At 29.8% G+C, this 25079-nt stretch overlaps 2 protein-coding genes across 2 annotated transcripts in view; both read left to right on the top strand.

The window, feature by feature from the left end:
- LOC111683479 (zwei Ig domain protein zig-8-like) overlaps positions 1-25079 on the top strand; it is a 174536-nt gene that overhangs the window by 61883 nt on the left and 87574 nt on the right. The window lies entirely within an intron of this gene.
- Positions 17622-18831, top strand: LOC124420583 (GDP-mannose 4,6 dehydratase-like). Its single transcript, XM_046954034.1, has 3 exons — positions 17622-17890; positions 18149-18584; positions 18812-18831. The coding sequence occupies exons 1-3, from the start codon at positions 17774-17776 to the stop codon at positions 18814-18816; spliced, it is 558 nt and encodes a 185-aa protein (XP_046809990.1). The 5' UTR covers positions 17622-17773; the 3' UTR covers positions 18817-18831.

The raw sequence follows: 25079 nt of genomic DNA, 5'->3' as shown, positions 1-25079 counted from the left end.
TTTTTTTTACAAATTTGGTAATTAATATCATCATTTTGGTTATAGGTGCAAAACTTGCTTGATACAATTATTTTGATAATTAAAACTCATTTTCAGTTTTTTCTGTGTTGCTCTAATCAACGTATTCTTTAAGAAAATGTGATACATTTTAGTTCAATCCTGAAAGAAGTATAAAATCTAAGTTTTCAAATTTATTTGAACTTTTTAAAAGCAAAAACAACAAATATTACTTCTTTCGATTTATTATTCTCTACAAAAATGTTCATTCCTGACGGTAAAATTAGTAAACTATTTTCTTTAATACTGTTTGAGTTCTTCATCTTTTGATTTTTGATCATTCTCATCCAAGTTTTTTTAAACACCTCCCAGTTTTAAATTAAGACCTATGTTTAACAATTTGCCAATTCCTCCAGCAATAATCCATGCCCCTTCATGAACAGTTTGTCGTAACCTTCCCAGCACTATTCATTTGTAGCCTAAGAAGTAATGATTTTAACATAGGTTATTTATCTTTTTTATTTGATTCCAAATTCATTACTTGTGAAGTCATTAAATTTTGCAATTATTGCTATAAGAATTATAACAGGATTCCATCCCGATCGAAAGTGGAACTTTTTGGAATAAAAACACTTTTAATTTTTAAAATCTTTAAACAAATAATAGTATTTTTATACCGTTTGTGCTGAAGTTTGTAACACCCAAAAATATTGGTCCTAGACCCACCTTAAAGTATACCAGTCGATTTAGCTATGTCAACATACTGACTGGTGTATGGTATCATATGGTCGGTAATGTCCGACTATAAATTCATACTTGTTTTAATTTATTTTTCTGTCTTTAGTATAAAGGTTTATGTTGTATAAAATTTAAAAAAAATAAATTTTAATGTATTTAAATCTAATTTAATAGTAGATATGCTATGAAGTTGTACTACTACAGGCCTTTAAGCAAAGAGCTTTAAGAGTAAATAATAAAACAAATTGGTAGCCATTAAAACAGAAAACATGATTTGAATTTGACCAGTTTCATCTTTTTTTCTATTTTTATAAAACATATGTACATATAACCATACAAACTACAGTTTTCACTTTACACTAATATTTCTTAAACCACCTTTTTCCTAATTGGTTAGACTAACACAAAAGAGTCTTCCCTTCAGATTCTCACAGTGCTAAACATGCATATTAGCGATATACTGATTCATTTATTACAGTGAATTATGTACCGACATGACCAACTAATCTTTCCTACTTATGTTGTAACAGGCTTTGTTTTTGGCCATCATTAAAATCCATAAAAACTAACATTAATGTAGAATTATTGTCCCACCAATGTTTTCCCAGGTCAAAAACACCAACATCCTTTTTTATCACACACCATAATGCATCATTATTACATTCACAATTTAGCAAAAACAATAAAATCTTATTTTTAAAATATTATAAAAGTCGTATTAAAAACAACAACAAAAATATCACTGCCAAATAGTAAAAAAAAACATCAACAGAGAAAAAAACTGTTTTCACACTCTCCTCTCTTTTTTCTAAAATGAAAAAAGTGCAGTGTTGTGTTTTGCATTCTTATTTTGTTTTCTATTTTTTAATTCAACCACATGTTTGTGTGATTGTGTATTGGTAGAAACTTTAAACGCTTATATTTCCGAAAATACTGAACCGATTGGATCATATATAGACAAAAAAAGAATCAAGAAAATCGGTCAAGTAATAGAGCCGGAAAATGTTTCCAATCGTTTTGGCTTTGTGTATTAATATATATTATGATTCATTACAAAAATAACGCCTATAAGGCATTATAGAGACAGGTTGGAAAAAAAATATTTACAGAATACGAAACAACTAAAACATATTTGATAAGATTTTTCAATTTATAACATTATAACTTAGAGATTAGTGATATAACATTAGAAGTTCAGATATATTTCGAAATAAGTAACTTTTCACTCTAGTTTTAAATAAAGAAATTCTATTAATGGTTTTTAAATCATGTGGCAAATTATTAAATTCACGACTACCAATATGTTGTAGTCGCTGCTTTGTTGATTCCCGCCTACACCAGGCAACTGATAAATTACTGTTGTTTCATAAAATTGTAATTTCTTTGAAAAGATATTGTGTGATGACCAATATTGTTTATACATTTAAAAACAAAAATTAATAGCTGAAGTTTGTATAGGGTAAATGTACCAGTAGTCGGCAGTTTAACGTTTTGCTCTTTTTCAAACTATCACATAATTTATTACAATTATGTGTTTAGTTAAGTTTTAGATCCACTTAACATTTTTGAAAAACAAATAACTATTTTTTAGTAATTTGCAAATTTTGTTAAAAACACGAAATTTTCCAGTAGTCGGCACCAGTGTTCCTAAGTACGGAAAAAAATGTCCCTATAGTCGGCAGTAGATTTTTTGTTTGGAAAAAAGGCATAATTATATAGAAAAAAGTGTTAAATACAAAATTTTCAAAGAAAATGATTAATTAAATTTTTTTCTATAGAAATATCTGTAATAATATAGTTTTTTTCTGTAGAAAAATATCTTATAAACATAATTATAATTTTAATAAGTATACATAAGATTTTTTCTATAGAAATTGAGTTATACAAGCAATTTTCTATACAAAATTATAATTTTTGTTAGAGAAAAAAGTAATTTTTTATAGAGAAAAGTCTTGTATAAAAATATGCAATTTCCTATAGGAAAAAAATTAAACATAAGTTTCGTAGAGGATATTATAATAAGAAAACTTTTCTATAGAAGAATTGTCATATTAGAAATTAACTATAGAAAAAAACTGTTATACTCATAATGTTTTTTTGTAGAAAAACAGTTGAGAAGCAATCTTTGTTAGAAAAATTTCAATATACAAAAGTTACACATATTTTTTGTATAGAAAATTATATTCTGTAGAGAAAATGTTAATCATCTATAGAAAAAGCTATTATTGAACTAATTTTCTATTTAAAGAATTGGGTATACACACAATTTTTAATAAAAACTGTTATACACATAATTCCCTATAGAAACAAATTTTTTACAATCAATCTTCTATAGAGAAAATTGTAATACACATAAATTTTTATAGAAAAGTGTTATTATACATAAATTTTCTGTACTGTTTTTTAAAGAAAATCTTGTATAAAAATATGCAATTTCCTATAGGAAAAAAATTAAACATAAGTTTCGTAGAGGATATTATAATAAGAAAACTTTTCTATAGAAGAATTGTCATATTAGAAATTAACTATAGAAAAAAACTGTTATACTCATAATGTTTTTTGTAGAAAAACAGTTGAGAAGCAATATTTGTTAGAAAAATTTCAATATACAAAAGTTACACATATTTTTTGTATAGAAATTTATATTCTGTAGAGAAAATGTTAATCATCTATAGAAAAAGCTATTATTGAACAAATTTTCTATTTAAAGAATTGGGTATACACACAATTTTTAATAAAAACTGTTATACACATAATTCCCTATAGAAACAAATTTTTTACAATCAATCTTCTATAGAGAAAATTGTAATACACATAAATTTTTATAGAAAAGTGTTATTATACATAAATTTTCTTTACAAAAATAACTCGTATACATATAATTTTTGAAGAGAAAAATGTTATATACAAATTTTTTATAATAATATACCAAATTTTCTATAGAGAAATTAAAAATTTAAAGTGCCGCAGCAGCAGTCGGCACTTCGATGCCGACTATAGAAAATCATAGAAAATTTTGTCCCTAATGGCGGCAGGGTTAAAATTACAAAGAAAATTATTTTTAAATAACTTTTTCACTTTAAAATGAATATTTCAACTGTTTTCTTTCATTAAAACCAATTTTTGTCAAATAAATCATTTAATTTAATATTAATATTCACTTGTTTAAGGTGGCACTAAAACTAATCTTTTTTTAAGAAAACTGACAGTACTGAAAAAGCTAAAAAGGTGTCACTAAATAATGTCAAATAGAGACGAAATTATTCATCCTATTCAAATTTGCTCATTTCATAGAGCAAAAACACCATATTTTTTATCAAATAAAGGTGGAACCTTAATAAATTTGCACTGTTTCTCGTAATTATTTACAATTTTATTTAAAAAATGCCGACTACTGGGTAATGCCGACATTAGGTGTATTTACCCTATGCCATAAATAGGCAGAATCGTTGGTAACATATTGGCATATAGTGATAACGTTAAATATATAATGGAAAGACAAAAAGATATGTGTTCAATTCACAATCAAGTTGTATATTGTACCTACTAAAGTGTAGTAACAGTGATTGCATACAGACCTTTGCAGCAAGTCATAAGTTTATGTCCTCAAAAAAAAAAAAAAAAAAAAAAACAATCAAAACAATCAAAACAAATACACGTAACAATGTCAAAAGATAAAAAAATATTAAATTAATTAAACATGCGAAATAAACCTAATTAATTTCTTTGAATTATCAATTCTTTTATTTTCTTTATTCCACATTTTAAACTAACTGTTTTTAATAAAATTTTAGTTTTTTTGTTTTTGTGAACAACTGTTTATTTTTGATTTCAGTGTTACCACTTTATCTTTTTTTATGCTAAAATCGTTTAAATTTTTGTTTATATGTTAAAATAAACATTTGGCAACACTAAAATTTCTTACAACATTCGAAAAACATATGAAAAATTGTCCTATGAGTTGTATAGAGCTTTTGCATATAAAATACCAACAACATTGTTATGACTATTGTAGCAGCTGCTGACATACAACGCATACAACGCTACAACATTGATTGTGAATTGAACAATTGTGTGATGACCAATATTTTTTATATGTACATTTGACAACAAAAACATATCGGCATATAGTAATACCGTTGAATACGTAATGGGGAGATAAGCAATAGACTTCAAAGCTTTGTTTTGCATGCATTGTAAAGTTTTCAACTCGGTTCTTTACTTATATCATCATATCATATATATAAATACGCAAAGCCAAAACGATTGGGAACATTTTCCGGCTCTATTACTTTACCGATTTTCTTGATTCTTTTTTGTTTAATACAGATTGGCTAGCCTCACTGCAGAATCTATATATGATAAAAATCGGTTCAGTATTTTCGGAAATATAAACGTTTAAAGTTTCTACCAATACACAATCACACAAACATGTGCTTGAATTAAAAATTAGAAAACAAAATAAGAATGCTTAACAACAACACTGCTTTTTTTTCATTTTAGAAAAAAGAGAGGAGAGTGTGAAAAAAGGTTACTTCTCTGTTGATGTTTTCTTTTTCTATTTGGCAGTGATATTTTTATAAAAAAAAATTTTATTGTATTTACTAAATTGTGAATGTAATAATGATATATTATGACGAGTCATACAAAAGGATGTTGGCATTTGACCTGCAAAAACATTGGTGGGACAACAATTCTACATAAATGTTAGTTTTTATGGATTTTAGGGATTTTAATGATGGCCAAAAACAAAGCCTGTTAAAACATAAGTAGGAGAATTTAGTTGGTCATGTCGGTACATAATTCCCCGTAATAAATAAATCATTATATCGCTAATATGCATGTTTAGCACTGTGAGGATTTGAGAGGAAGACTCTTTTGTGTTATTCTAACCAATTAGGAAAAAGGCGGTTTAAGAAATATTAGTGTAAAGTGAAAACTGTAGTTTGTATGGTTATATGTACATATGTTTTATAAAAATATAAAAAAGATGAAACTGGTCATATACAAATCATGTTTTCTGGGTTAATGTCTGCCCATTTGGTTTAGTATTTACTCTTAAAGATCTTTGCTTAAGGACCTATAAAAGTACATCTTCATAGAATATCTACTATTAAATTCGATTAAAATTTATTTTTTAAGAAGTCTTTGTGGATGGACTTCTTATACTAAAGACAGCAAAATAAAACGTATTTATTTCTTATAATAATAATATATACCTGTTCCAAAATATCCTTCCGATCTAAAATTTTATTAATTTAATAAAAGTATTTATTAAATTATAAAAACACAATTATTTAAAACATCCGATTTTAAAAATTAAAAGCGATTTTATTCCAAAAAAGTCGTTTTACGTCATTTAAAAAAAGGACATAATTCCACTTTCGATCCGGATGTGGAATTATTTAAAACATCCGATTTTAAAAATTAAAAGCGATTTTATTCCAAAAAAGTCGTTTCACGTCATTAAAAAAAGGACATAATTCCACTTTCGATCAGCATGGAATCCTGTTATAGATCTTATAGCAATAATTGTAAACTTTAATGCCTTCAGAAGTAATGAATTTGGAATCAAATAAAAAAGATAAATAAGCTATGTTAATATTATTACTTCTGTAGGCTACAAAGGAATAGTGCTGGAAAGGTTCGAGATTGTTTACGACAAACTGTTCATGAAGGGGCCTGGGTGATTGCTGGAGGAATTGGCAGATTGTTAAATATAAGTCTTAATTTAAAACTGGGAGGCGATTGGATGTGAATAAGCAAAAATCAAAAGATGAAGAACTCAAACGGTATTAAAGAAAATAGTTTACTTAATTTCACTGTCATGAATGAAAATATCATATTGAAAGTTTTGAATAGATTTAAATGAACATTTCTGTAGAGAATAATAAATCGAAAGAAGTAATATTCGTTGTTTTTATACCCACCATCAAAAAAGATGGGAGGTATATTGTTTTTGTCATTCCGTTTGTAACACAATGAAATATTCGTCTAAGACCCATAAAAGTATATATGTTCTGGGTCCTTATTAGATTCTATGACGATCTAGCCATATGCGTCCGTCTGTTTGTCTGTTGAAAACACGATAGAGTCCAAATGGAAGTAGCTAGCGAGCTGTTACTTTTAGTTGATGCAGTTTGTTTGGTATTGAAAATGGGCAACATCCGTCCACAATTTCACCTAGCCCCCATATAAGGCCCCTTCAGAAAAGTGCGGTGTAATTGGGCACAAACACGTCTTATAAAAACATAAATCCCTTCGTAGAATTTTATAAGGATCGGACCAAAAATAACCCGACCCCCCATATAAAGTCCCCTTCAAAAAATTAATTTATCGATCATAACTGGCTAAGTGAAGCATCAATAGCGGCGACATTCGGCACAAACATGTTTTATGGAAACATTATTCTCTCCGTAAAACTTCAAAAGGATGGGTTCATAATTAACCATGGGGGGTATGGTCAAAAATATGTTTTATGGGAAAATAAATCTCTTCGTAGAATTTTATAAGGATCGTTCTATAGTAGTTTTATAGAACTGAATTTTTTCGACTTAATTTGATGTGGATCGTTTGATAACTATCAAACCATAGAAAAATAAATAGAAGTGTTACTGAGAGTAAGAAATATTACTCTCTTACATGTACAGGTTCTGTGTGAATTTAATACAATTGTATGAGTATTTTTATTTTTGTTTACATAAAATAACAAAAATATGAAAGTACAGAATGTATCCGAATACATCATACCCTACCACATTGCGAGTAAGTAGCAATAAGTTATTTAGTATTTTTTAATGTAGAAGTTATATTCAAGAGATTGATGTTTGCTTAATTAATGAATGTACTACTCATTATAACAATATATAGTCAAAATTTCGTATATATAAAATTTGTTGAGTCGAATTTTATAAATACCCTATTCTTGTTAGCATGTACCGCTTACAAAAAAGTTCAATAGGCTAATTTATGGGCGGATTACATCATTACATCGACGCAGGTGTTACAAACTTTAAGACATAAACAAAATTCCGTTCCCATTAGTGTGGTGTAGGGTGTATTTTGACTGCATAAGTGAAGCATCAATAGCGGCGACATTCGGCACAAACATGTTTTATGGAAACATTATTCTCTCCGTAAAACTTCAAAAGGATGGGTTCATAATTAACCATGGGGGGTAGGGTCAAAAATATGTTTTATGGGAACATGAATCTCTTCGTAGAATTTTATAAGGATCGGTCTATAAATGAACCCTGCCCCTCCCCCTCTTCAGAAAATGAATTTATCGCTCATAACTGGCTAAGAGAAGCATCAATTCGGCATAAACATGTTTTATAGGAACATATCTTTCTTCCCTTCAGAAAATTACTTTATCGCACAAATACTTTGTGCTGAATTTCACTGAATTTGTATGAACAAAAATTGTTTTAAATTTTATAAGTATCCTTATATAAGATTCACTCCAGAAAATCATGTTAACGCTCATGTTTAGTCCAAAAGTTCTTCCAAATTACAGTAGTTTTATAGAACTGAATTTTTTTGACTTAATTTGATGTGGATCGTTCGATAACTATCAAACCCCTATATTCAGTTTTCTCCAGAAAATTACTTTAAACCTCCTAACTGAATTAAAAATACGAGTACAGCGACATTAGGTACAAACAATTATTGTATAAACCGACAAGGATAGGTCCATAATTGATTATGAAAAATTTGAAAGCTTAGATTTTATACTTCTTCAAGGATTAAACTAAAATGTATCACATCTTCTTAAAGAATACGTTGATCAAAGCAAGTTATAATCATTGATAATAGCAATTGAAATAATTTTTTGACAGACATTTCAACTACGAAAATATGGTTTTTGTAGCATATGTACATATATGTATGTAATCTTTCCTTCAGTGGTTCCGGTCGAATTTCGACCGCGGGGCGAACTCTAGTCTGTATAAAATTGCTAAGTGATTCATATTATATAGTAATAATTTTGTTTCAATATTAAATTTGTTTTTAAATTTGTACAACAACCCCATTGCTTTGAATTTGAATACCCATGTATTTAATAGAATTGTCTTCATTTATTTCTTTTCCATGAACATAAACACTAAATTTAATTTGATCATAATGTGGCTTAAATCGTATTAAACTAGTTTTAGTAGCATTTAAGTAAGGCTTGTTGATTCTTGTAAATTCAGATATTAATGAAGCATCTCTCTCAATGTAAACTTTTACAGCTGTTTCATGTTTGAACGAATAAAACATACAAATATCATCCGCATAAATAAAAAGTTTCCCAAAAAGGTCAAAACTTTTTATATCATTTATGTAAATACTGAAAAGTAATGGACCAAGTACACTTCAAATGGGGTACACCATATTTCACATCACCACAAAAACTTTTCTTATTGTTGAGTTGTACAAATTGTTTTCGATTAGCCAAGTAACTTTTTAACAAACACAATTCTCGTCTACAAATTCCATACATTCGAAGTTTTTGTAATAAAACATTATGTTCTATTAGATCAAAAGTTTTTGTTAGATCAAAAAAGCCATTTTTAAAACCATATTGATAATCATTTAATAAATTGTTGTCTTTCATGTATGTAAGCCATACACCGGCGTATAGAGAGGCAGATAAAAAAATCACTACTACATACACTATTTGTATTTTTTCAATGAAATTGCGCTGAAAAAATTTTTGGCTATTTTCAATTTTGAAGATTAAATTGCACTACTATAAATTTAAAATATTTATAAACAAAATATAATCAATGGACATAAGAATTATAATTTCTTCACATAGAAAGAACATTTCAAATTAAAATGTACAAAAAAGTATCAAATAAGAATGATCTTATTTACTTTCATTGTTATGCATTCTATAAAATTATTTAGGGTGTATGTTGTTTTTGTAAATTATGCTCTTGCTTTTGAAGTTGTGTTTTTGTTTTTTTTAAATTGCGTTTGCAATTTCTGAAACAAAGCGACTTTGTTGAATGCTACCAAGCAACTAAATAAAATATTTGTATTTACATTTTAGTGTGTAAAATTCTCTCAAAAACATTGTCAATGATAGGCAATACGGCAACTGGTCTATATAAGTTTACTGTAGACGTTACCCAGAACGGAGTTAATTCATCTTTACTATTTATTAAAACTTTTGGAAACATGTTTTCATGACCTGCACTTTTATTCATTATCAAAAGTACATTGATGTTGTAAACTTCATCATGGAAGCGTAACTAAAATGGAGTAAATTATTACGTTGACACAGCGTTCTTAAGCAATTGAAATGGTCTGTTGCACTTTGTCCAATGTTCGACTTGATGTCTTGTATTGACTGCAGAAAATAACTATTTAAAACATTAACTTTTACAGTGTCCTCAGTAATTACATTCCCATCGGAATTCATTATATTTATCGAGTTCTTTGTTTTCCTTCCAAGTGTTTTATTTAAAAAACTCCAACATTTCATTTGATCTTCTTTTATATTATGTATATTGTCAACATAAAATTTTTTCATGGACTATCTACAAGCTTTCTTAATTACATTGCCTATTCTTTTAATCTTTCATATATTTCAGTTTTTGTACGGATTTTTCTTCTCTTTTTTAATATACGTTTTTTATAAATTATTAACTTTTGTAAATTGACAGTGGAGTTTTCAATACCATCACTTACGCACGATATTATATTGCTTTACCCGATCATAATCACAACACAATTTAACATTTTCAGTAATTATGACATTATGGTCTGATATTTTACACACGACAGAATCGACTGATAAACAATTATGCATATTACTGTAAATATGATCTATGGAAGATCCGCTTTGAAAACGTGTTAGATAATTAGAGAGTAAGTCCAACAAATCTTTTGACGAATGAGTTTCCAATAAATCAATATTTGAGTCTTCTGCAAGAATACAAGGATTTCGAAGTTTTCCAGAAACATTAAAAAACTGGGTGTATTGCATTTAGGCAATTTATAAAATGATATAAATTGAATATGTTTGCCATTAGCAACAGCAAGTTAAACTAGACTTAACTTGCTGTTAGATTGAACTCGGAACAAATTTAGGCGGACTTTAACCGATGATTGTGTTTTTCAGTTTTGCATTTAAGTTTAATTAACTTTGTTAGTATTGCCAACTTTTCACTCAAAAACATAACCAATGAACAGCTGTTTTTGCAAATAAAACTTTTGTAAAATAAAAAAATTTGGAAAAATCTTAAATAAATATTTAAAACAATAATAAATTAAACAAAACAAATCAGAAAATTGCAAATTATTTATTTAGTACCTTTTGAACAACTGCGTTTATTTGTGTGCTTCTACTAATACATTCTCACCAGTTAGGTGTTTGACAAGGGACTTAGGTCCTTGACAATTAGTTTCGCCTATATACTACTTTAAGCTTCTAGCGTTCAAAGATATTATAAAAAATTATTATTTGATATAGTGTTAACATAATTTTCAAATGATTTAAAATTTATAAAATATTGATTGTTCATTGAATGAAAAGAAAATTTAACAAAATTAGTTATAGTAATTATAAATACGGCATTAATTAGATAAATAATCAATAATAATCAATAATAATCATCTTCATCAGCAGCTTCACGTTCTTTACCAGCACCACGGGATTTTCGGATTCTAGAGCAATCGGATGTTGCTTCAAGTAACAGCTTATCAACATATTCATTTTGAATAAATATTGGCTTAGAATATTAATTTCTCTTTAAAAATATTTTACCACCTACAACAAACACAGAACGACATCCAACGGTTTTCAATGTTTTGTCATCATTTAATAAGTTAATAGTCTCTCTACTCTAAAAGCCGATAACAAAAACAGCTTTAAAATTGGTTTAACGGACATAAAATTATCTTTGCCTCTTTTAGAGTTGAATTTAACAACCAATATTTGTTTTTCATTTTTCTTTTGATTATTTTTTCTTCTTCTAATAAAGTATGCATCATCAATGGTATTAACATCTAGTTGCACACCAGCATCACTTGTTAGTTTAACAACCGTTTCAGCAGATAAACTTGCCTCAACTCCACTAACTAAACAGTCATATTTCAATCGTTGATCATTAAGATATTTAACAGTGTTTCTTAGAGTTTGAACTTCATGCTTTAATTGTTTATTTTCTTTTTGAACATGTTATATTCGTTATATTTAAAGCTTTCGCCCTTTCGTTGCCGACTACTCCCCAGTGGCATGGTACCCATATGATGTAAACCTTAAGAAACAAATTCTGCATATTTATACCCTACACCACTTTAGTGGGGAGGGTATATTGGGTTTGTGCTGATGTTTTGTAACATACAAAAATATCGGCTTAGAATCATTTTTTGAGTCGATTAATCTATGTCCGCCTGGCTGGCGGTTGTCCAAATAAACCTTGTGCGCAAGGTACAGTTCGCAATTTTCAAGATAATTAGATGAAATTTGGCACATGCTTCCAGGACGAAGCCTTTTTAAAATGGTTTAAATCGGTCCATTATTTCGACTAGCCCCCAAATAGGGTCTTTGACCTTATAATAAATTTAAATGATCTATTATATCAACAAAAGTCGACAAAACTTAATTTTATATAACTTTAAATTACACTACCGTTTTTGGTAATGATCGCACTTCATTTGAACCTAGCCCCCATACAAACTCCCCTTCAGAAAATGACTTAAAGGTCAAAATTCACTTACAAACACTAATAACACTTTTAAATTCTACATAAATAATATTGAAATAGACTTAATTCTCCCTACCAACATTTATAAGGATAGAGCCATATTTTGCCCACCCCCCTCTGAGCCCTCTTGTAAAAAATCTTTTTTTTTTTGCAAAAAAAAAAAAATAAAAATATTCCAAAATAAAGTTAAAAAAAAATCAAATGCTTTATTTTATTAAATAATCCCCATTTTTAACATGACTAACTGACTGGTGTAGGGTATCATATGGTCGGCTACGCCCGACAATACATTCATACTTGTTTTTTCTGTGTTCAATATTATAGAAAATTCAAATGTATCTTTTAAAAAGTCTAGATTAAGTTGACAAGATGATGTCTAGTACATCATATCCGAAGAAAAACACCTAGGCTGCTAGCAGGCCTGTTGTGCGCTTCTTTTCATTAAAAAGAAAAAACATTTTTTGATCACTGACTTTTCAATGTTCAGAAAATAAGTTTCCTGGACGTAATTCCTAAGAATTATTCTCCATATGATCTTTGTAGTTCTACCCACCGTTTTATTATTCCAAGAGGCCTTATGAAATTCTCGAACCCATATTTTTAATTCGGCTTTTGTTGTGTCGAATGGTTTTGCGTTTGTCAGGTTAGCTACCTCGAGCTTTCTTCCTTTTAAAGCTGTTATATTCGACCTTGCCGACTACTCCCGAGTGGCCTGGTACCCATATGATGTAAACCTTACCTCTGGGAGAGTATTCAGTTAAAGCTTTCTTACAATTCAGTACGGTCTTAGATTTAGTTCTATTACCTGATATCGCCCTAATTGCCTTCTGGCTGTGGGCGCCATATTTATTCAAATCCAATTAACACATTTCGTTATTGCTCGGAATTCTGCCAGGAAGCTTGTGTTATGATTGGGTAAACGATGGTATATTTCAGTTTCTTGGTCTTCAATATAAAACCCCTTACTTAAACCATCCGTGCAATATCCATATTGTGTAGAATGGAAAAACCTAAAAAAATAAAACACAAATGTTGCATTTGTTCTTGCATTTCAATGCTTTTCATCAGAATTTGCAGTCCAAAAAAGTATTTTGCATTTTTAGAATTCCAGTTAATTTCGTTGGGGTTTTCAAATTATTTGTTAACTAGATTTTTATACCTGGCCTTGCGCGGGGTTTTAAGCGGTTTCATTATACATAAAATATTCATTCATTCAAAATTCTTAAGGTCTCCTTATGAAGAAATTCCTTATAATTTGTTTGTGAACAATATTTAGTGGAATGGAATTGGTGTTTTTTTACCCGTTTTTGCACCCTTTCGGTGGGTTTCTAAAATATGCATATTTCCGATACTATAAAAAGGCTTTGCTTTAGAACAAAAAAAAATGGCTTCAAAGCCCAAAAGTAGTTTTTCCCCTTTTGGTCCAACTTTCGCAACAGTACTATGCTAATTCATGTTTCTGAAACTTTAAATAGCTTAATAGATTATATTTTGGCTTTAGTAAAGACAATAATAGGTATTTATGCTCAAAAGTATTAATTTTTACCGCTTTTCACCTATTATACCCCTTCTTTGCGTCCTCCTAGTGCAAGTTTTGAAAATATAGCCTATATACACCCTCCAAGAATAGATCTACCAATGTTCCAAATTTCATGAAAATCGGTTCAGCCGTTTAGGCGTGATTGACGAACAAACAAACAAACGAACAGACTTACAAAGATATTTATAATATATATTAGGATTTTAGGATTACTTTTTATAATTTATTGTTTTATTGTTAAAAGGGCATCTGTTAAGTGTTTTTCAATTGTAATCTTCAAAAATTATATCCTCATTGTGTGCTATAGTCTAGTCTATAGTCTAGTCTATAGTCTAGTCTATAGTCTAGTCTATAGTCTAGTCTATAGTCTAGTCTATAGTCTAGTCTATAGTCTAGTCTATAGTCTAGTCTATAGTCTAGTCTATAGTCTAGTCTATAGTCTAGTCTATAGTCTAGTCTATAGTCTAGTCTATAGTCTAGTCTATAGTCTAGTCTATAGTCTAGTCTATAGTCTAGTCTATAGTCTAGTCTATAGTCTAGTCTATAGTCTAGTCTATAGTCTAGTCTAGTCTAGTCTATAGTCTAGTCTATAGTCTAGTCTATAGTCTAGTCTATAGTCTAGTCTATAGTCTAGTCTATAGTCTAGTCTATAGTCTAGTCTATAGTCTAGTCTATAGTCTAGTCTATAGTCTAGTCTATAGTCTAGTCTATAGTCTAGTCTATAGTCTAGTCTATAGTCTAGTCTATAGTCTAGTCTATAGTCTAGTCTTTAGTCTAGTCTATAATCTAGTCTATAATCTAGTTTATAGTCTAGTCTATAGTCTAGTCTATAATCTAGTCTATAGTCTAGTCTATAGTCTAGTCTATAGTCTAGTCTATAGTCTAGTCTATAGTCTAGTCTATAGTCTAGTCTATAGTCTAGTCTATAGTATAGTCTATAGTATAGTCTATAGTCTAGTCTATAGTCTAGTCTATAGTCTAGTCTATAGTCTAGTCTATAGTCTAGTCTATAGTCTAATCTATAGTCTAGTCTATAGTCTAGTCTATAGTCTAGTCTATAGTCTAGTCTATAGTCTAGTCTATAGTCTAGTCTATAGTCTAGTCTATAGTCTAGTCTATAGTCTAGTCTATAGTCTAGTCTATAGTCTAGTCTATAGTCTAGTCTATAGTCTAGTGTATAGTCTAGTCTATAGTCTGGTCTATAGTCTATTCTATAGTCTAGTCTATAGTCTAGACTATAGTCTATAGTCTGGTCTATAGTCTAGTCTATAGTCTAGTCTATAGTCTATACAAATCGAATCAGATACAAGTCTTTGTATCTATTCTGATACACATGACCATAACAGTGCGATTTAATTGCTATTTAAACACTACAACCCATCTTATGTGTAGCATGCAAAAGTTTTCAATTTTCTCAGAAATGTCTCTTTTTTGAACTTAATATGTAGTAATTATTATGCTAACGATGATGACGACATAACTATTTGAGTTAGAAAAACAAAACCATTTCAAAAACTTTAAAAACACGTACTGCACACACTACCTGTACGCGTGCAATTTATGAAAGCTTTTATAAAAAGCGAAAATTTAATTGAGCATTTTTGAAAAAGTTTCATAAATATTATACGTAGGTTCAAAATTCACCTCATTTAAAACAAAACCAGTTTCTCAACTTAAAAAAACAAACATCGAACAACAAATGTTTACGAATTAAATAAACGTATGTCTGTCTGTAAAACAAGATTTTTCTATAAAACAATTACGTACTATTTTGTTTTGATCTTTATATTCGTTACGTTTTGTTTTCTTGTCTACTAAAGTTTAATTGATCGCTGACACAGATTCATTATTATTTAATAATGGCGCAAATTTTGTGGTGCAGATCGTTTTTTATTTTGTTCATGATTTTTCTAAACAATAGCTAAAAATTCCTACAAAAGTCACTGAACTTTTTGTGCAAAATAATAATTTGTTTAGGTTTTCAACAATAAACCAGATGTAAATGGTTTCATAACCATGTTAATAAATATAACGTTTTGCAAACTTGTATAAGTTGAAAAAAATGTCAGAAATGTTGTGTGTTAAAGCTGCAAATTCAAAATATGAACAGTAGATTATTCAGTAAATAATAGGCCTTCAATAGTGCCGATAAATTATGGGAATGTAAAAATTAGTTGCTTAATTAAAAGAAACTGCTTTAATTTTAGTAACTAAATATTGCTTTAATGATCTATTCATTTAATATAAGAATATTACATTTGTTTACTCAAGTGGAAACGAATTTTAACATTTATCACATTGGCTTTAATGAGAAAAGCATTGTTGTAATGTTGCACAGTGTTTTGAAAAGTTTTTGAAATCTATGTATGTAACTAACTAACTAACTAACTAACTAACTAACTAACTAACTAACTAACTAACTAACTAACTATCTTTCTTTCTATCTTTCTATCTATCTATCTATCTATCTATCTATCTATCTATCTATCTATCTATCTATCTATCTATCTATCTATCTATCTATCTATCTACTATCTATCTATCTATCTATCTATCTATCTATCTATCTACCTATCTATCTATCTATCTATCTATCTATCTATCTATCTATCTATCTATCTATCTATCTATCTATCTATCTATCTATCTATCTATCTATCTATCTATCTATCTATCTATCTATCTATCTATCTATCTATCTATCTATCTATCTATCTATCTATCTATCTATCTATCTATCTATCTATCTATCTATCTATCTATCTATCTATCTATCTATCTATCTATCTATCTATCTATCTATCTATCTATCTATCTATCTATCTATCTATCTATCTATCTATCTATCTATCTATCTATCTATCTATCTATCTATCTATCCACTATCTATCTATACTTTACAAAGTTAATTCATAAAATATGAGACTATAAATTATTTTATTTTGCTATTGTTATTTTTTTTCAAAAAAAAAATCGCTTAAACTAATTCCGCAATTTCTTATCTTAGCTCTGGCAACCTTATTATTATTTTACAAATTAACCACAATGGCATCTCTCTATACCACCCCCCATTTTTTCAAATGATTTGCCCAGTGTACACTTAATAAGGTAGCCTCGTCCGCACAGCTGATCATCAGCTTTTACAATCATATCTGTCAAAATTCCTGTTTGTTTACATAGAAAAAAAATCGCAAAAGGTGTAAAAATTTAAAAAAGTGAAGAAAATTATGGTTTTAAAGGAGTTTTCTAGGTCAATCGTGATTAAATGTCTTTGTTATCCTTCTCTCTTGATAAAAAAAGAAAATCTTTAGCTCCGGCATACGTTCCAAATCAGTTTCAACTATTTTTAACACGACCAATCACTTTTCACAAAAAACACGTTTAATTCGGAAATTGGTCTTCCCAATAGATATAGTTATGATTTTCAGACATTCAACGTTTAATTTATATAATATATTAATATTAATAGTTAAAAATTTAAATAATTGCTAAAAACTCATATTTTTATTGTGTTTATTTGTTGCTTTTTCATTCTACACACACAGCTTTTTTTGACAGATGGGATTATTCTACAATAACAAATCGCCTGTTGTTTTGTATTGTTTGTATTTGTTGTAGCGACGAGGCTACCTTATTAAGTGTACACTGGATTTGCCAGTGTAATTTTTGTTGTTGCTGAAAAACCAGCAGCTGTTTAGAGACAGTGCATTTTTGGTCGGTAAAAAGACTTTAATTTGTTTATATTAACATAAAAATAATTTTATAAACCAAAATTCTGTGTAAAAAGCAAAAAATTATGGCTGAAAGTCAAGAAAATAGTGTAGAAAATGTCACAACTAATACAAACAAAGAATTAAATGGTGAAACACAAGAAAGAAAACGTATTGCGCTAATAACCGGCATAACGGGACAGGTAAAGTAAAGAAAAAAAAGCCAAAATGAAAAAAAAATTACAAAACTTTAATAAAATATAAAAAGCATGTAAAATTTAGTTAAGATATGGTTATAAAACAAAAATGAATCATATTTTGTGAAAAAATATGAAAATAAATTATCGAATTTAAAGATAAGATTAACGTGACGTGTTGTTTGTTGTAATTTAAGGAAAAGCACAATAACAACAACAACAATATTTACAAATGTTTAATGTGATATTTATCTTTATTTGCAGGATGGCTCTTATCTAGCAGAGTTTTTACTGAAAAAAGGCTATGAAGTGCACGGCATTATACGTAGAGCTAGCACCTTTAATACTTCACGTATAGAACATTTATATGCCGATCCACAGGCCCACAAAGGTGGCTTTATGAAATTACACTATGGTGACATGACCGATAGCAGTAGTTTAGTGAAAATTATTAATATGGTTAAACCCGAAGAAATTTATAATCTAGCTGCTCAATCCCATGTTAAAGTATCGTTTGATCTTAGTGAATATACCGCGGAAGTGGATGCCGTTGGTACTCTCCGTATATTAGATGCCATACGCACCTGTGGCATGGAGAATAAGGTGAAATTCTATCAAGCATCTACCTCAGAGTTATATGGCAAGGTAGTGGAAACACCACAAAATGAACAGACACCATTTTATCCCAGATCTCCATATGGTAAGTGATACGATTTTCTATTTTTTTTTTTTTGTAAAAATAAGGACAGTCTTTGACATGACAGATTATGTTTGGAATCATTGATATTTTTAACAAAGATATGTGATTGAAATGAAATCATGCAACAAATTTGTTTTTAAATTTAAATAAAATTTGCAGATAATGTTTGAATTCAAAGGGGTTAATATCAAAATGGTTTAAAACTAAACAGAATTTCTTATCTTTAGGTTAAATAAGGAAGGTGTGTTAAATAACAAGTTATGGTTTTGATGACCGTTTAACAGAACAAGTCTTTTTTATCAAATGATCATGATTGGGAATATAAGTATATATGACATAAGTATAATGTGCCAGTCTTGTGCTCACTTTTGTAATCTATTAGGAGCGAAATCTAAAACCTTAGACTTTTGGATTGTTGTGTATTGTTGAATCAATTATTAAAGCTATAACTTTATAAACAAAATTGCGAAATTAATGAGTACAAAAAGAAGTGTTAAACCACAGTTATGGTTAAAAGGAATAGTATTATTTTTAAGTGAATAGATTTAGAAATTTCCATTTCTTCAAAACATTTGAGTTAAATAGGTGATGTTTACAAGTGACTCTGATAATATAGAATCTAATACAAAATACAGGAACTCTAGGCAGAAAACAGTTCGAAAAAAATGCTTAAAAAAAGTTTTTAAAAAGAAATCTGGACTTACAAGACAAAATCTAGAAACAAATTTTCAATCACAAAGCTGCTACATACCAAGGCAAGACACGAAATATCTTAACCAAAGTCACTTCTTTAATCGAACTAACAAAAACTCAATTGCTTTCCCCTTCAATGCTTGGAAACATTCATTTTAGCCTGTGCCAAAATGTACGGTTTCTGGATTGTCATCATATATATTAGGATTTTAGGATTACTTTTTATAATTTATTGTTTTATTGTTAAAAGGGCATCTGTTAAGTGTTTTTCAATTGTAATCTTCAAAAATTATATCCTCATTGTGTGAAACAGAAAAGTGTTTAAAGGCAAATATTGAGTCAATTCCGATGTAAAAAATTTGTTTAGCTTTTAGAACAAGTGTAAATCAATGAAAAGACACACTGAGAACTCTTACAAAATCGTTAACTACCACAGGAGAGCGGGTTGTATCCAAGGAAAACCATTGAACACCTCATTTATCTTCTCCAAAGTCCATATACGAACTAGGAAGAGGAAGAACAGTATGTTTAAATGTTATCCTCTAAACAGACCTTAGGTAGCTTGGAACCAATATAAAGACAACTGTCGTGTAGTACAGGAATAATACTTAATTTAGATATTTACAAAAAGACATGGTTATCATCACCTAAGGTCCATAAAAATAATATTCTTCAACTAATATATTTAGTTATTTATATTTAGAACCAAAATCAAAAATAACTATCCAGATTCAAATATGCCTACTGTACTTCATTCATAAAATAAATTATTCAAAATATGAGATAGAAAATCGAGATTTTAGTATGTAATAGTTCAATAGTAGTATACGGTGATGTCCCCATACTTTGAGTGGATAGGATAGTACTTGGTGTTAGCTTTATTGAATAAGAATCTATATTATACAATTATAAATAAAATTCACATAGTACTCCTCAAAAAGATGGGGTTTCCGTACAAAATGACAAAAAATCAAGAATATTTTTTTATAATATACAGTTTTACAACTCACTAAACATTTTGTTTAGTGAGTTGTTCCAATGATTTTTATACCCTACACCACTATAGTAGGGAGGGTGTTATACGTTTGTGCTGATGTTTGTAACATACAAAAATATTGGTCCAATACCCACCTTAAAGTATACCGGTCGATTCAGAATCATTTTCTGAGTCGATTAAGACATGTCCGTCTGTCCGGCTGGCTGGCTGTCCATGTAACATTGTGCGCAAGGTACAGGCCGCAATTTTCAAGATAATTTGAAGAAATTTGAACCAAGAATGTTTTTTGGCACAGGGACGAAGCCTATTGAAAATGGTTGAAATCGGTCCATTATTTCACCTAGCCCCCATACAACCGTACCTCCCGATTTGAACTTGAAAAATTGTCACAAATAAGTTCTATATAAGTATAAATGACACTGCAGATTTTCGTAAGGATCGGCCCTTATTTGACCCTAGTCCCCATACAAACCCTCATTCAAAAAATTTCTTAAACGTCTAAAATTGACTTGTAACCATTTTTATCGCAATGAAACTCAACAAAACTAACTGTAATTTAAAAATATATCATTTTCCCAAATTTACCGAGGATCGGCCCATATTTGACCTATATAAAGCCTCATTTTGAAATTTTCGTTTTTTATACCCTTCACCTTCGTGAGAAGGGTATATATAAGTTTGTCATTCCGTTTGTAATTTCTATAATATAATTTTCCGACCCTATAAAGTATATATATTCTGGATCCTTATAGGTAGCGGAGATGATTAAGCCATGTCCGTCTGTCTGTCTGTCTGTCCGTCTGTCTGTATGTTTGTTGAAATCAGTTTTTAGAAGACCCTAGATATCTGCGAGATCCGAATCTTCCATAATTCTATCAGACATACGACCGGCAAGAACGCCATTTAAAATCAGCAAAATCGGTCCATAAATAACGGAGATATGAGCAAAAAACCGAGACAACCTCTGAAAATTTCATATAAAATTTAGATTTTTTATTCATGCTCAGACAGAAACTGCAAAAAACAAAAACAAAATACATAACAATACGGTAAATATTGTTATTGTAATTTGTTTATAAAAGCAAAGCAGAGCAAGAGCAGCAGAGCAAGAGTAGCAGAGCGAGAGCAGCACTAATGTTTTGTTATTGGCTAGAAATATGAAATTAAGTATGTAGAGCCTGGATTAAGTGAGAACCCATAAAAGGGGACTTTTTGGTACTTTTTCGTTCTTCAAAAGGTACAAAAGGCTTTAAACACATCATGGTGAAGGGTATATAAGATTCGGCAAAGCCGAATATAGAACTCTTACTTGTTTTTAATTTGTATGGTTTCATTTGTTGTGTCTTATTATAATTGAAAGTGTGTTGTGGATTACATTCTTAATCCTTTTCTATTTTTGATTTTTGTTATAAAAGTCCTTAATGTAGGTGAATGAAAATATAAACTCTTATATAATAAAACATACTTAGTTCATACTAACATGCAAATTTTATTATGTATCAATAGAAAAGTTATACATATACAAGTGAAAATTTTGCTCTCCAAATATAGCAATACGTAGTGGTATCGATTGTCACTTAATTAATTTTTATTGCTGCCAACTGACATATTAGCTAGTACATGGAAGGCAATGGTCAGTTAACATGATTTATTCCATTTGTGTTTTTTTACCCTACACCACTTCAGTGGGGGAGGGGTGTATTGGCTTTGTGCTGATGTTTGCTACATACAAAAACAAAAAATATTGGTCCTACACCTTTAAGTATACCGATTAAGACATGTCCGTCCATCCGTCTGTCCAGCTGGCTGTCCACGTAAACCTTGTGCGCAAGGTACAGGCCGCAATTTTCAAGATAATTTGGAGCAAGCATGTTTTTTTTTTGGCACAGAGACAAAGTCAATTGAAAATGGAATGAAATTGGTCCATTATCTCACCTAGCCCTATACAACCGTACCTCCCGGTTTGGGCTTTTTATGCCATAATTACGTCAAAATATACTATTATCTCTCTTAAAATTGGCACAAATAAGTTTTATATACATAAGTATAAATGACAAATGATCGGCCCTTATTTTACCCTAGCTCCCATTCAAACCTTCCTTCAAAAATGTTTTTTTAAACGTCTAAAATTGACTTGTAACCATTTGTATCGTAATGAAAACTCATCAGAACTAACTTTTATCAGTAAATTGCTTAAATACTTTGGAATTAAGGTAAAAATTGTACATAAAAATTTCTTAATAACAAGTAAATTTTAACAAGTAAGAGTGTTATATTCGGCTATGCCGAATCTTTTTCCCACCATCAAATCACTTGTTATAAATGAACTTTGATATTTTGAATATTTTATTATTATATATCGATATTAATGAGAGCATCAGGGTAATATTTGAAAGAGGTCCATTAATGGGGGTTTTACTATTGACAGTGCAAATTTTTATAGCGAGTAGGGGTATTTATATATTGGACCAATTCTCACATTAAAGTCTGTAGGAAGATTTCAGTCCTTATTTGTTTAAAATTTCATCGATCTACTTGTATTTTGAAGCACACCAAGGAGCATTAAAGTCATAAAATTATGGTAGTGAGATTTTAAATCAAAATTGTTTTATGTCGAGTTGCATTGCGGTATTCGTATTTTTCACGTCATTTCTGGGGCGGAATTTATATGGGGGACTGATCCTCATAAAAATTGATAGAGTGATTTCGGTTCCTATAAAAGAGATAGAGATATTAGCTTACACGAAACTAGTTTATGTTGAATTTCATAAATCTACTGAGCCAGTACTGAGCTTTAAAGTCATTTTCTGAAGGGGCCTTATATGAGGGTAGCGTCAATTATAGACCGATCTCCGTAAAATTTTTTTCCTACAGGTCAGCTTTATTTCGAATTTCTCGTTTTTTTATGGGGACATTATAGGTCAATTAAGGCTCGATCCACATAAAATTAGGTTAAGAGTTTATAACTGGCAAGAAACTTAATTAAGTCGAAAGAAACTTAGTTAAGGATCTTAAAGTATTTTCTGATAGGGACCTTATGTTAGGGTTATGGTCAATTAAGGCCTGTTCCACATAAAATTTGGTAAAGAGATTTTGGCTTGTGAAAAACTTCTGTGAAATTTCATCGCTATACTCGTATTTTTAAGGCAGTAATGAGCGTTAAAGTAGTTTTATGGAGGGGACCTTATATGGGGGGTAGGGTCAATTATAGACCGATCCACATAAAATTTGATGGAAAGGTTTTGGTTCCTAAGATACATACTTATGTCAAATTTCTTCGCTATATTAGTATTTTTACGCCCATAATTAACATTAAAGTCGTTTTCTGAAGGGGGCCTTATATGGGGGGAAGGGTCAATTGTGAACCGATCCACATAAAATTTGGTAAATTTTGACTTGTATAAATCTTACTTCTGTGTAATTTCATTGCTATAGTCCGATTTTTAAGCCAGTAATGAGCATTAAAAAAATTTATGGGGGGACTTCTTATGGGGGGTAGGGTCAACTATGGACCGATCCACATAAAATTTGGTAGAGAGATATTGCCTAGTATAAAACTTATTTCTGGGAAATTTGGTAAAGAGATTTTGGCTAGTATAAACTTACTTCTGTTAAATTTCATCGCTTTAGTCGTATTTTTAAGCAAGTAATGAGCGTTATAGTAATTTTATGGAGGGTCTTTATATGAGGGGTAGGGTCAATTATGGACCGATCCACATACAATTTCATAAAGATTTTTGGCTGGTAAGATACTTCCTTATATCAAATTTCATCGCTATATGCGTTTGTTTAAGCCAGTAATGAGTGTTAAAGTCATTTTCTGAAGGGGACGTTATATGGGGGGTAGGGTCAATTATGGACCGATATACATAAAATTTGGTTTTGAGATATTGGCTTGCATAAAACTTATGTGTGTCGAATTTCATCGCTATATTCCCATTTTTAAGCCAGTAATGAGCGTTAAAGTCATTTTCTGAAGGGGACCTTATATGGGGGGTAGGGTCAATTATGGACTGATCCACATAAAATTTCATAGAGAGGTTTTGGCTAGTAAAAAACTTACTTATGTCAAATTTCATCGCTATACTTGTATTTTTAAGCGAGTAATGAGCGTTAAAGTCATTTTCTGAAGGGGACGTTATATGGGGGGTAGGGTCAATTATGGACCGATATACATAAAATTTGGTTGAGAGATATTGGCTTGCATAAAACTTATGTGTGTCGAATTTCATTGCTATATTTCCCATTTTTAAGCCAGTAACAGCTATTTAGTGATTTTCTATAAAGGGGACCTTATATGGGGGGTAGGGCCAATTATGGTCCTATGTCCGCCATAATTCAGAAATATTTTTCAGACGTCAAAAAACTGACCTGTGCGAAATTTTGTGGCATTTGCATCATAACAACGAATTTGTGAATATTTTAAGCTATTTATACAGTATTCCGGGGGGTACAGTTGTATGGGGGCTATGTGAAATCGTTGACCGATTTTGCCCATTTTCAATACCAAACATTTCTGATCAATAAAATATATTTTGGGAAAATTTCATCTCAATATCTCTTATTTTGTGGACGCTATCGTGCCAAACAACAGACAGACGGACAGACGACGGACATGGCTAGATCGTCTTTAGAATCTTACGAGTGGTCCCAGAATATATATACTTTATGGGTCTAGAGCAATATTTCGATGTGTTACACACGGAATGACAAAATCAATATACCCCCCATCTTTTTTTGATGGTGGGTATATAAAAATATTCTCATGGTGTAGTTTATCGTCCATGCCCGACTATACTTTCCTA

The sequence above is a fragment of the Lucilia cuprina genome, chromosome 6, assembly GCF_022045245.1.
Source record: "Lucilia cuprina isolate Lc7/37 chromosome 6, ASM2204524v1, whole genome shotgun sequence".
Lineage (NCBI taxonomy): Eukaryota > Metazoa > Arthropoda > Insecta > Diptera > Calliphoridae > Lucilia > Lucilia cuprina.
This window is presented reverse-complemented; position numbering and strand designations above follow the sequence as displayed.

Coding starts and splice junctions, on each gene's coding strand:
- LOC124420583 (XM_046954034.1), top strand. CDS start 17,774: ATGGCTGAAAGTCAAGAAAATAGTGTAGAAAATGTCACAACTAATACA. Junction 17,891..18,148: donor TAACCGGCATAACGGGACAG/GTAAAGTAAAGA, acceptor CTTTATTTGCAG/GATGGCTCTTATCTAGCAGA.